The sequence below is a fragment of the Lampetra fluviatilis genome, chromosome 28 (assembly GCF_964198595.1).
Source record: "Lampetra fluviatilis chromosome 28, kcLamFluv1.1, whole genome shotgun sequence".
NCBI lineage: Eukaryota > Metazoa > Chordata > Hyperoartia > Petromyzontiformes > Petromyzontidae > Lampetra > Lampetra fluviatilis.
This window is the reverse complement of record NC_136302.1, coordinates 12,682,843-12,695,539: the sequence shown is the minus strand read 5'-3', so window position 1 is coordinate 12,695,539 and position 12,697 is coordinate 12,682,843. Positions and strand designations below refer to the sequence as shown.

The window sequence follows — 12,697 nt, the reverse complement described above, 5'->3', positions numbered from 1 at the left end:
AGAGCGACACGACACCAACTCTCTCTCTCTCTGTCTCTCTCTGTCTCTCTATGTCTCTCTCTATGTCTCTCTCTATGTCTCTCTCTATGTCTCTCTCTATGTCTCTCTCTATGTCTCTCTCTGTCTGTCTCTCTGTCTGTCTCTCTGTCTGTCTCTCTCTCTGTCTCTCTGCTGAAGCCCTATCGTCGTGGCCAGCAGCAGCACACCTCGACATCGGCATCGAGCATTGCTGCTGCTGCTGCTGCCATCACGCGCAAGGAGTGAGCAGTAGCAGCATTGGGAGAGCGAGTGAGTTGGGGCGATGGTTGCGGCAAGTCTCGGGGAGGGAGGGAGACTGCGAGGAGGAGGAGGCGGGAGGGAGGAGGAGGAGCAGGAGGAGGAGTGGGCAGGAACGCGCATCCGAGTCCAGCCGTCGTGGGAGTCGAAGTCGTGGCGAAATCGCGGCGCGGTCTGTGCGAGGGCATCACGCGACCACTCTTACCACGTGCACAAAGACAAAGATCCCCCGTATAGGCTTCAACAGACTCTTAAGTGCTGTTAGCGAGCCCTCATAAAGGCCAGAATGGTGCACAAGAGAGTGGGTGGCCAACAGCACGCCCGGCCACCTTTGTCTTCTCGTTTACACATCGCTACAATATCTCATGAGGCCGAGTCGACCTAGTGGAGGCCCAGAACTGGTTCGAATAATCGTGTCTGGTATTGGTGGCCATAAACGGGAATCCAACTCAGGGTTCGTAATGCAGCGCCCGAACCGCTCCACACACATCACGTGTGCGCACACGCACATGATCCATGCATACACACACACATTTTATACAACGTGATGGACTAACGTTTCGTGCCTTGCCCCTTATCCAGTACGTACTGCAGGTATGGCAAACGTAAGCAGAAAAAACGGCACTCAACGCGTTTGTGAATAACTCTGTCTGGCCGTTCAAGTAAACATATTTTATGGGCGATGTTTCGGACAATAGCACTTATTAATAGCTACGAAATAGAGGCAAGAGAAAGCGAACTGTACTGAAACCATGCCGATCGTACAGCGTATCGACAAGTCCACGGCGATCCATTTACAGATACCCCACTGACTGTCGGTGGGAGAAACGGCTTAGTGGGGTGTCTGTAAATGGATCTCACCCTGTGAATCTCGTAGATGCTATTTTTTATGTAAACGTACCGACCTACTTTTGTGTATATACCCGTGTGTGTATATTTATGTATACACACACGCACCGATCACACGCGCGTGTGTGTATATATGCGCCCAACTGCTCTGAGAGTTTGATTGCTTTTTATTGGCTTTAGCGTCACACTCCACGGGTAGCGACTTGCAGGGCCGTGCTGTGATCCATCGACGATGGGTGCCCGCTTCAGAGCGACTTTGCCTCTTTAAAATTCCTCGCCCTCATTGTTTTGTGTAAACATTTTGGTTTTGGAGATCATTGTTTGTCCACAATTTATGCGCATGTAGTCGACTCCATTGCTAAACACAATTACACTCTTGAGCCCTTCTAGAACATTGTAAACTGCCCTCGACTCGGTCACGATCGTCAATGTGCATTAGCGTCGCAGGTTTAAAATATCAGAAAGATCCCAATCATTATCATCATGATCAATCCCCTGCTGGACGGAGGAAGGCCTCCATAGTTTTACAACACAATGTCCACAATTACAAAGCATTTCACTCGACAAGAAACCCAACATCTCCAATGGCCAGCGGTGCAAATTCCACATTGCAATTTCGGAGACAAGTCTGACCCGTAGGGCAACTGCCGATGGACTTCCCACAAAGTGGTACGCAATTGTATCGACCGCGAAGGGATGATGATACTGAATCATACCCCGCCCCTTTCTCCCAATTATAACTCGCAGTCTCTGAACTAACCACGTGTCGCTGTGATGATGGTGATGATGATGTTGGTGGTGATGTTGGTATTGGTGGTGGTGTTGATGGTGTTCGTGATGACGATGGTGTTGGTGATGATGACGATGGTGTTGGTGGTGATGATGGTGTTGGTGGTGACGATGACGATGGTGTTGGTGGTGATGATGGTGATAATGGTGGTGATGATGGTGATAATGGTGGTGGTGATGATGGTGATAAGTGTGACACAGCCTCCACGTGGCCTCGTGACCCCGAGACTGTCCTTGACACGCAGCTCGCTCTAATTGGGGTAATTGCGTGAGAGGCCCTCCCCCCCTCCTTCTCGAACTCCCGCTGCCCCCCGCGGCGCGATAACAGATTTTAATCGCCGATGACCCCCCCCCGCCCGCATGCCCTCCCCCTTGCGAGCGGCTCCCATTGCCGCGTGGGATCAGGCGGTCCCGGTCAGAGGTCAGTGCTCCTGTGAGTCCCACGTCCAGTTTGATGGTGCAGTCAAAGTCGGCAGGAACCCATTCACTCCGCTCACTCGCTCGTCACTCCTCTAACGCGACTACCACGGGACACGGTTTCCCGTGAACGTCACTTCGTTCATTCCTCCGCCCGTGTTGAGGACCCGGTTCTAGTTCTGCCAGGGAAGTGTTCCTCCGACCCGCAATTGCACGCGCTGTGAGGTTCGGCGAAGTTCCACTCAGACCATCAGGGCGCTCAGCTGCAGACTCTGCAGAGGCAACTCGAAGCGTTCGGCACAACGGGTTCCCGTGTCCGCCTGCTCGTGCCTCTTCGTCTGCCTCTTACATTTGTCCGTTCGTCTGTCTGTCTGTCCCTCTGTTCGGATCTCCGTCTGTTCGTCCGTCCACTTGTCCGTCTGTCTGTCGATCTGTCTGTCTGTTCGCCAGTCTGTGTCCGTCCATCCGTCTGTTAGTTCGCCAGTCTGTCTGACTAAAAAAAATGACCTTTACTTTAACCACAAACACCTTCACGGGTCGTTGAGAACGTCCACACCACGTCGGCTTCATCGTCGCCATGGTGCGAGACTCCAACGCGTGAGAAATTTCCGTTAAAAAAAAACCGCTCAGCGGTTTCCCCTGAAGGGGAACAGCACCCGGACTGGGCTAGCCGCCGTGCGCGGTGTGCAGGAATCGCTACAGCGGCCGCCCCAGTCAATACTGCCGGCGTTTAATAACCGCGACAACACTCGTCCGCGCCGTCTCCTTCACTCGCAGCAGACGTTAAAGATCCCGTGACGGCATTCACAAGAGTGAGGCCATCGCGTGCCAGTGGCGTCAGTGTCCAAATTTGGCGAAATTCGAAAATGACACAGTAAGCGATAACTTGGGATCACACGCGCACACAGAAGCAGCAGCAGCAATCATCGCCCCCTACTGGCGGACCAATGCCCCCGGGACAGGCTTGCAAATAACATTCAGGTCTCTTCGGTTCTGCCCTGATCACACAAAATCAACAAGAAACGCATTGATGAGAATGCCCACGAGGGGTGGGCAATCGATTACCATCAATGAACTCGGTGCAATCACCTCTCACTTACGATTGACACATCACCAACATGCACATCAATGACGCTAAGTGCATATACAACGGTCACCCGAATAGCCTTTAACAGACTGCTGTTAGCGAGCACCTATTAAGGCCGGCACGGTGGCACACGAGGGGGTGGGTGGCCAGCACCACGCCTGACCGCCTTCGTCTCCCCAGTGGCGATGTTTACACACCGCAACAGATACTGATTTGAGGCTGAGTCGACCTAGGGGAGGCCGGTTGAAATAATCGTCACTGGTATTGGCCTTCAGCGGGAATCGAACTCGAGTCGCCGGGTTTGTAGCACAGTGCCCTAACCACTGCGCCACCGCTCCCCATATACGCATAGTCACACTTGTATAATATAAATAACACAATGAACATGCAGACAATCAGATTCTTTCCCGCATTTGTCTCTCCGCACCATCAAAATTACGTGTTTTACACATCCCAACAGCCACGCGAACTTCTTGCTGCAATGTTTCAGCAGCAGTATATCGGATCAACGCGCAGATAGCGCTGGGCCGGTTTCGGCACTCAAACGTCTCGTCGTGAGCAGAGTGGGACTCGCTTGGACGGCCCTTGCTGGTGGCAGGGATGGTTCAGAGATGCGGCCACAGTGAGAGCCTCCCCTGTGCCGCACGGGGCTCACTGGACACTTACGTCGAGGGGAATTCGACAGCGAAGTGAGAATCCGCGTGTCCACACTGCGCCCGCATCGCCACGCTCACTCGAGCTGCGGAAACCACCGTCCCCCCCCCCGAGCGAGCCGCCACACTGAGTCCCGGTCCGCGTGTGGTGGGGTAGAGTGTGGGTACTCCGACCTTGCCGCATACGCCCATGTCAATACAGTTATACAGATGATGGTCACGCACACCACGCGTATACACACACACACAACTACCGGATTCTGTATAATATAGATAACTCACAAGCACTCGTCAACAACGCTATGGCCTTAAAATAAATATATCATTGGTGACGTTTCGGGCAATGACCCTTTACAGGACATCGCGATGTCTGTTGTCTGTGCTTTGGCCCAACGCAGCAGCATCCATCACCACCAAATACATTGTTTAATTACCGGATTATAAGACCCCCCCTCCACGCACACAAATGATCGATTACACATACAGGGGGTGGAAAGTGCGTCTTATAATCCGGTGCTTTCGGTAATAGGCAGGCGCTCTGTCCGCTCACACCGTGGGTAGTTGTTGTTGTTGGTTGTTGTTGTTGTTTTGATGAGAAACGGCGTGCCGAACTGAGGGAGCATCCCCGATGCAAAGACAAAGACCCCCCGTCTAGCTTTAACAGGCTGTTGGGACAAGTGCTGTTAGCGAGTAGCACCTGTGATGACCGTCACGCGAGGGGATGGTGCGGACAACACCACGCCCGGCCGCCTTTGTCTCCATCGAGGCGATGTTGACACATCGCACCGGGTCGTGAGCGGGGATCGAACTCGGGGCCTCTGCCGTGTTTGTAGCGTAGCGAGGCGCGCTAACAGCCACACGCGGACATCGAATCTGTGCCGTGAATGTGCAATGTGTTAGTGTGCGCCGAGATACATTCTAACACGCACCGACAGCGTAACGCGCACTTGCAAAGACACAGATCTCCCGCGTAGCCTGAACGGACTGTTGGGCGGGCATGGCACACACTCACACACTGAGACGCACTCACACACTACCAGACGTGACCACGGACACACTAACACCCCCGGATAACACGAACGCAAACACACACAAACAAACACGCATTCTAACACGTACAAAACACCCTCACACGCTCTCTCACATACTTACACGCCCACCACACACTTAGGCAAACACAAACACAACAGTCAACCACGCACGTGCACACGCATGCATTCTTACACACTCACTCGCACGCACGCACTCACACACTCACTCACTCGCACGCACTCACACACACTCACACTCAGTCACTCACTCGCACACACTCACACTCATACACACGCACTCACACACACTCTCACACTAACTCGCACTCTCACACACACACGCACTCACTCTCTCACACACACACGCACTCACACTCTCACACACACACGCACTCACACTCTCACACACACACACTCACTCTCTCACACACACACACTCACTCTCTCACACACTCACACGCACTCACACGCACTCACACTCTCACACACACACACACGCACTCACACTCTCACACACACACACTCACTCTCTCACACACTCGCACTCACTCACACTCTCTCACACACACACGCACTCACACTGACACCGACACAATCAGCATGCACAGACGAACAACCTACGCGCTAACACCCCCATACAAAGACAAAGATCCCCCGTATAGTCGAAAGAGACTGTTGGGGCAAGTGCTGTTGGCGAGCACCTATGAAGGCCGGCACGGCGCACGAGGGGGTGGATGGCCAGCACCACGCCCGGCCGCCTTTGTCTCCCCAGCGGCAATGTTTACACACCGCATCAGGTAATTATATGAGGCTGAGTCGACCTAGGGGAGGCCCATAACCGATTCAGATAGCAGTCACTGGTGTTGGCCGTGAAGGGGAATCGGACTCGGGTCGCCGGGTTCGTAGCGCAGCGTAGCGCTCGACACCCACTCACTCGAGACACACACGGAACAGATGATACAATGCTGCTGCGTTGGCAGCGGTTCACAAAGAATAACAACTCAACACATTCCGTGTCAATATCAACAACACCGCGTGGCCTTACAATGAAAACAAAATGTAGGTGCACGTACTTCCGTTGTAAACGTTTCGGGTAATGGCCCTTCTTCATGGCACAAAGGCAGCACGGCCATGGGAGACGGAGTGAACGACGCCGAGGTTGGAGACTGTGAGACCCTCAGACAACGTGGCCCTGACAATCCGAGTCCCCTGCGTGTACACGTGTGTGTGTGTACGTGTGTGTGTACGTGTGTCAGTGCGTGTGTGTGCGTGTGTGTGCGTGTGTGTGCGTGTGCGCGTGTGTGTGTGCGCGTGCGCGTGCGTGTGTGTACGTGTGTGCGTGCGTGTACGTGTGTGTGTGCGTGTACGTGTGTGCGTGCATGTGCGCGCGTGTGTGTGTGTGTACGTGTGTGTGCGCGCGTGTGTGTGCACGTGTGTGTGTGTACGTGTGTGTGTGTACGTGTGTACGTGTGTGTGTACGTGTGTGCGTGCATGTGCGCGCGTGTGTGTGCGCGCGTGTGTGTGTGTACGTGTGTGTGCGCGCGTGTGTGTGCACGTGTGTGTGTGTACGTGTGTGTGTGTACATGTGTGTGTGTGTACGTGTGCGCGTCCCCGCCCACCTTTGTCTCCCAGGATGCCGTCGATGCTGTGCTTCGCCTTCTTGTCGCCGTCGTCGCCGAAGTCCTTCTTCTCGGCGCCCTCCTCCTCCTCCTCCTCGTCGTCGCGTTTGCCGAACTTGGCGCGCAAGATGCGGCTGATGGAGCTCACTGCGAGCAGCAGCAGCACACAGACAGCAGCACAGAGACAGCAGCACAGAGACAGCAGCAGCACACAGACAGCAGCACAGAGACAGCAGCACAGAGACAGCAGCACAGAGACAGCAGCAGCACACAGACAGCAGCACACAGACAGCAGCACAGAGACAGCAGCACAGAGACAGCAGCAGCACACAGACAGCAGCACACAGACAGCAGCACAGAGACAGCAGCACAGAGACAGCAGCACAGAGACAGCAGCAGCACACAGACAGCAGCACAGAGACAGCAGCAGCACAGAGACAGAAGCACAGATACAGCAGCACAGAGACAGACAGCAGCACAGATACAGAGACAGAAGCACAGAGACAGAGACAGCAGCACAGAGACAGCAGCACAGAGACAGAGACAGAGACAGCAGCACAGAGACAGAGACAGCAGCAGCACAGAGACAGCAGCAGCACAGAGACAGCAGCACACAGACAGCAGCACAGAGACAGAAATAGCAGCACAGAGACAGCAGCAGCACAGAGACAGAGACAGCAGCACAGAGACAGCAGCAGCACAGAGACAGCAGCAGCACAGAGACAGAGACAGCAGCACACAGAGACAGCAGCACAGAGACAGCAGCAGCACAGAGACAGCAGCAGCACAGAGACAGCAGCAGCACAGAGACAGAGACAGCAGCAGCACAGAGACAGAGACAGCAGCAGCACAGAGACAGAGACAGCAGCAGCACAGAGACAGCAGCAGCACAGAGACAGCAGCAGCACAGAGACAGCAGCAGCACAGAGACAGCAGCAGCACAGAGACAGCAGCACAGAGACAGCAGCACAGAGACGACCGCCGTTGAGGAGGAGGAGGAGGCGCCCCCCCCCCCCCAAGTCGCTCCCCTCACGCGGGGCTCTCAGAGGGCCCCCCCGCCGGCCAGGGCCCACAAACTCGAGCACGAGAAGTCCTCGACTCGTCGATGTTCATTTATAAACCATCGCTGTAGACGCCGCACGTGTAGCGTGTGTGTGTGTGAGTGTGTGTGCGTGTGCATGTGTGCGTGGTGCGTGGTGCGTGGTGCGTGTGTGTGTGTGTGTGTGCGTGTGTGCGTGGTGCGTGTGTGCGTGTGTGCGTGGTGCGTGTGTGCGTGTATGCGTGGTGCGTGTGCGTCTATCGTTGAACTGTGTGTGCGTGTGTGTGCGTGTGTGTGCGTGTGTGTGCGTGTGTGTGCGTGTGTGTGCGTGTGTGCGTGTGTGTGTGCGTCTATCGTTGAACTGTGTGTGTGTGCGTGTGTGTGGGTGTGCGTGCGTGTGCGTGCGGTGTGTGTGCGTTTATCGTTGAACTGTGTGTGCGTGTGTGCGTGCGTGTGTGCGTGCGTCTAGCGTTGAACTGTGTGTGCGTGTGTGCGTCTAGCGTTGAACTGTGTGCGTGTGTGCGTGTGCGTGCGTGCGTGCGTCTAGCGTTGAACTGTGTGTGCGTGTGTGTGTGTGTGCGTGTGCGTGTGTGCGTCCAGCGTTGAACTGTGTGCGTGTGTGCGTGTGTGCGCGCGTGTGTGCGCGTGTGTACGTGTGTGTGTGTAGTGTAGCGGTTAGCGCGCTGCGCTATGAACCTGGCGACCCGGGTTCGATTCCCGCTCACGGCTAACACCAGTGACGATTATCTGAACCGGTCCTGGGCCTCCCCTAGGTCGACTCAGCCTTAAATGAGTACCTGGTGCGGTGTGTAAACATCGCCACTGGGGAGACAAAGGCGGTCGGGCGTGGTGCTGGCCACCCACCCCCTCGTGTACCGTTCCGGCCTTCATAGGTGCTCGCTAACAGCACTTGCCCCTACAGTCTGTTAAGGCTATACGGGGGATCTTTGTCTTTGTCTATCGTTGAACTGTGTGTGCGAAATGCGTGGGGAGGCGACGGTCGGGTGACTCCCGCGCGTCAATTCATTCTGCAGTTGTAGTTTAGTTTCAACCACTTGTTCAAATGTCACTGTCGTCATTTGTATTCTTGTTTACATTATTTCTTCCGGACAATAAACGATCCCTCGCGATGGAGTTGTTTTGTTGTTTCAGTTGCTGCTGCTGCGAGCGAAGTGGCGCGTGTGTGCACGATGGCCGCGTGACGACGGCACACGCGACATTTGTAAATCTAAAACTTACACAGGGCACATTTATACAATGAACAACGCACCCAGCCAACAGCACACACACACATATATACATAGACACATACACATATGTATAAAATATGAGCAATAAGTACACGATGCACATCACCGGTACCATGCAGCGTACGCTCCTGGCTCTAACAAGTGGCAGCTGTGTTGCGCGAGCGAGTTTTAATGACAGACGTTAATGGGCTGAGACTGGCGGCTCGAGTGAGTGAGTGGTGATTTATTTGGGAGATCGTTTCGCGTGGAGGCTGCAGCAGCAGCGGCAGCTCTGTGTCTGTACGAGAGAGAACCAGGAGAGAGTCCCGACTCGCGTTCTCTTTGCAGGGACACGGCTCATCAACCCCCCCCCACACCGAATTGACGCCTCTGCCGGGGCTATTCGGCCGTCAGCCGATGCGAGTTATTGTAGACATCAACTCAGGGTGACTTACCAGAATTACATTTCACATAAGAGCTTTACAAGAATGTATTTTGTGTTAAGTGATTACGCGTCATGCATTGCGTGCGTGCGGAGAGGGCGATGACCACCAGATCGACGCGTGGTGTGCGAACACCGCGCGCCTCAGACACGCGTTTGATGGTCGTCCGGTTTTATTATTTGGCGGAAATGTTCCGCGAGTCCTCCTCTAGCGGTCCAGTGGCGCCGCGTTAAATCCCCTCGGCCGCGTGAATCGTCGAGTCGCTCGCTCGCCGTGAGAGTTCCGGCTGCGTCGACTGTCGCGTGCAACGTCGAGTCGGTGACGCGTGCGCGCCGGGGCGATAGCCGGAGACGGCGAAACTGGGACGCACGTGGACATCCATCCACGTGTGCACGGGGACATCCATCCACGTGTGCACGGGGAACGGAGTCCAGCCACTACCCACAGAGAGGATCGTTGTACACGCTCCAGCACGCACACACACCCACACGCGTGTGTGTGTGTGTGTATGCTGGAGCGTGTGTACACACCCACACGCGTGTGTGTACACAGCAGCAGCTCTGTGTCTGCGTGTGTACACGCGCGTGTGTGTGTGTACATGCTGGAGTGTGACACGTAAACACAATCTGTGTTTAAGCGCGGGTGTGCGCGCGCGTGTGGATGCAGTCTATAGCAACTACACACACACATACAGTCCATAGCAACTACACACACACAGTCCATAGCAACTACACACACACATACAGTCTATAGCAACTACACACACACATACAGTCTATAGCAACTCCGTGTGACAGTCTATAGCAACTACACAGGTACAGTCTATAGCAACTCCACAGGTACAGTCTATAGCAGCTCCACACACATACAGTCTATAGCAACTACACACACACACATACAGTCCATAGCAACTACACACACACACACAGTCCATAGCAACTACACACACACATACAGTCCATAGCAACTACACACACACACACAGTCCATAGCAACTACACACACACACACAGTCCATAGCAACTACACACACACATACAGTCCATAGCAACTACACACACACATACAGTTTATAGCAACTACACACACACATACAGTCTATAGCAACTACACACACACATACAGTCTATAGCAACTCCGTGTGACATACAGTCTATAGCAACTACACATATACAGTCTATAGCAACTACACACACATACAGTCTATAGCAACTACACACGGGTAAGTCTCTAGCAACTTCACACACATATAGTCTATAGCAACTACACACAGTCTATAGCAACTCCACACACATACAGTCTATAGCAACTACACACACACACAGTCTATAGCAACTACACACACAGTCTATAGCAACTACAAACACATACAGTCTATAGCAACTCCACACACATACAGTCTATAGCAACTCCACACAAATACAGTCTATATCAACTACACACACACAGTCTATAGCAACTCCACGAGCTGGGATGCGGAACGCGAAGTCGCAGCGAGCGTGTCATATGAACGTCGGCAGAGTGATGCCACAGATGTAGAGTGGCCCTCTAAGAGAGAGGGAGAGGAGACGGAGCGAAGTGTGACGGTACGAGAGAGGAAGGCGAGTGGGGGGCCGGTCACGTAGCGCGGTGGGTATCGCCTGAACAGGCGACACACGCACGGGGAGTGGGGGGTGATGATGATGAGTGAAGATGCGGGAGAGATTCGTTTTGGATCACTAGGGATGCTGATGATGATTGTGAGTGAAGATGTGGGGGTGATGAGGTGTTCACGAGTGAGCGCACGCGTGAACATCGCTCAGAGGTTTGCCAGAAGAATATGCGGTTAAAAGCGATTCCGATTTCACTCAGAACGCAGACAAAGATCCCCCCGACAGCCTTCACAGACTGTTGGGACAAGTGCTGTGCACACAAGGTAGACCTGAACAATGACAAGCGGATGTAATATTGACACAATTGTTTCTCTACAGGCACGTAACTCTCTGTGTGATCGTGTACACAACACACAGTGATCGTGTACACAACACACAGGCTCTGCGTAGAACACAAAGACACAACGACATCCGTTCGCCACCAAGTTGCGTGGACGTCATCACGAGGCTTGTGCCAGGCTGGGTGCAGCTTGCACCTATGTATACATTCTTAAACACACGTACATGTATATATATACACACTACACACACCGACACATAGACGCATATATGTACGTTGCTAGTGTAAAACACGTCCGTGTTTTCGCACACATGTATGAACGCACGCATAGACACGTGTAAGCACATATACTACGGTTGTTAAACGATAACCGGGTAAATCGGTAACCATTTTTAAAACGAATACCGGTTCAAAAAGGGAGAAACCGGTAACCGTTTCTAGTGGAATTCTAGAAACGAATGCGCCGGTTTGATACGCGCGGACGGACAAACCGCACGGCGAGAACGGTGACGGCGCGGCCCACCACCACCACCACACTGCACCCCCCACCACCACACTACACCCCCCCACCACCACCACACTGCACCCCCCCACCACCACCACACTGCACCCCCCCACCACCACCACACTGCACCCCCCCACCACCACCACACTGCACCCCACCACCACCACCACACTGCACCCCACCACCACCACCACACTGCACCCCACCACCACCACCACACTGCACCCCACCACCACCACCACACTGCACCCCCCCACCACCACCACACTGCACCCCCCCACCACCACCACACTGCACCCCACCACCACCACCACACTGCACCCCACCACCACCACCACACTGCACCCCACCACCACCACCACACTGCACCCCACCACCACCACCACACTGCACCCCACCACCACCACCACACTGCACACCACCACCACACTGCACCCCACCACCACCACTACCACGCCGCCCGCAGGTCGACTAACGGTGGTTACTACCCATTGTCCACCCAGCAGCAGCAGCTGCTGGGTGGACAAGAAGGTGCAGGGGTGAAGGAGGGGGGGGTGAAGGAGGGGGGGGGGGCTAAATGAGGGGGGCGAAGGATGGGGGGTGAAGGAGGGGGGATGAAACAAAAACTTTCCACATCGTCTCAGCTGCCGCGTCGGGCGCTGGGATCGAACCGGCCACCTCTGCATTGCAAGTGCGGTGGTCGTTTGTTGCTCGACATTTCTACACGAGTGGCACAACCCGAGGCCGGGTTTTTTTTACGATTTTCATGGCGAAAGTGGTCATGCGGAGATCCCTATCTTAACGGCCTGACACGCGTACACACGTGCA

General features: G+C 54.4%; 1 protein-coding gene across 4 annotated transcripts in view; it reads right to left on the bottom strand.

Annotated features, from left to right (window-relative positions):
• LOC144942810 (paired box protein Pax-7-like) overlaps positions 1-12,697 on the bottom strand; it is a 102,013-nt gene that overhangs the window by 77,813 nt on the left and 11,503 nt on the right. For all 4 annotated transcript variants that reach the window (XM_078869785.1, XM_078869786.1, XM_078869788.1 and 1 more), the window contains exon 4: positions 6,722-6,868. In XM_078869785.1, coding sequence (XP_078725911.1) covers positions 6,722-6,868 — 147 coding nt within the window. The remainder of the gene's footprint in view (positions 1-6,721; positions 6,869-12,697) is intronic.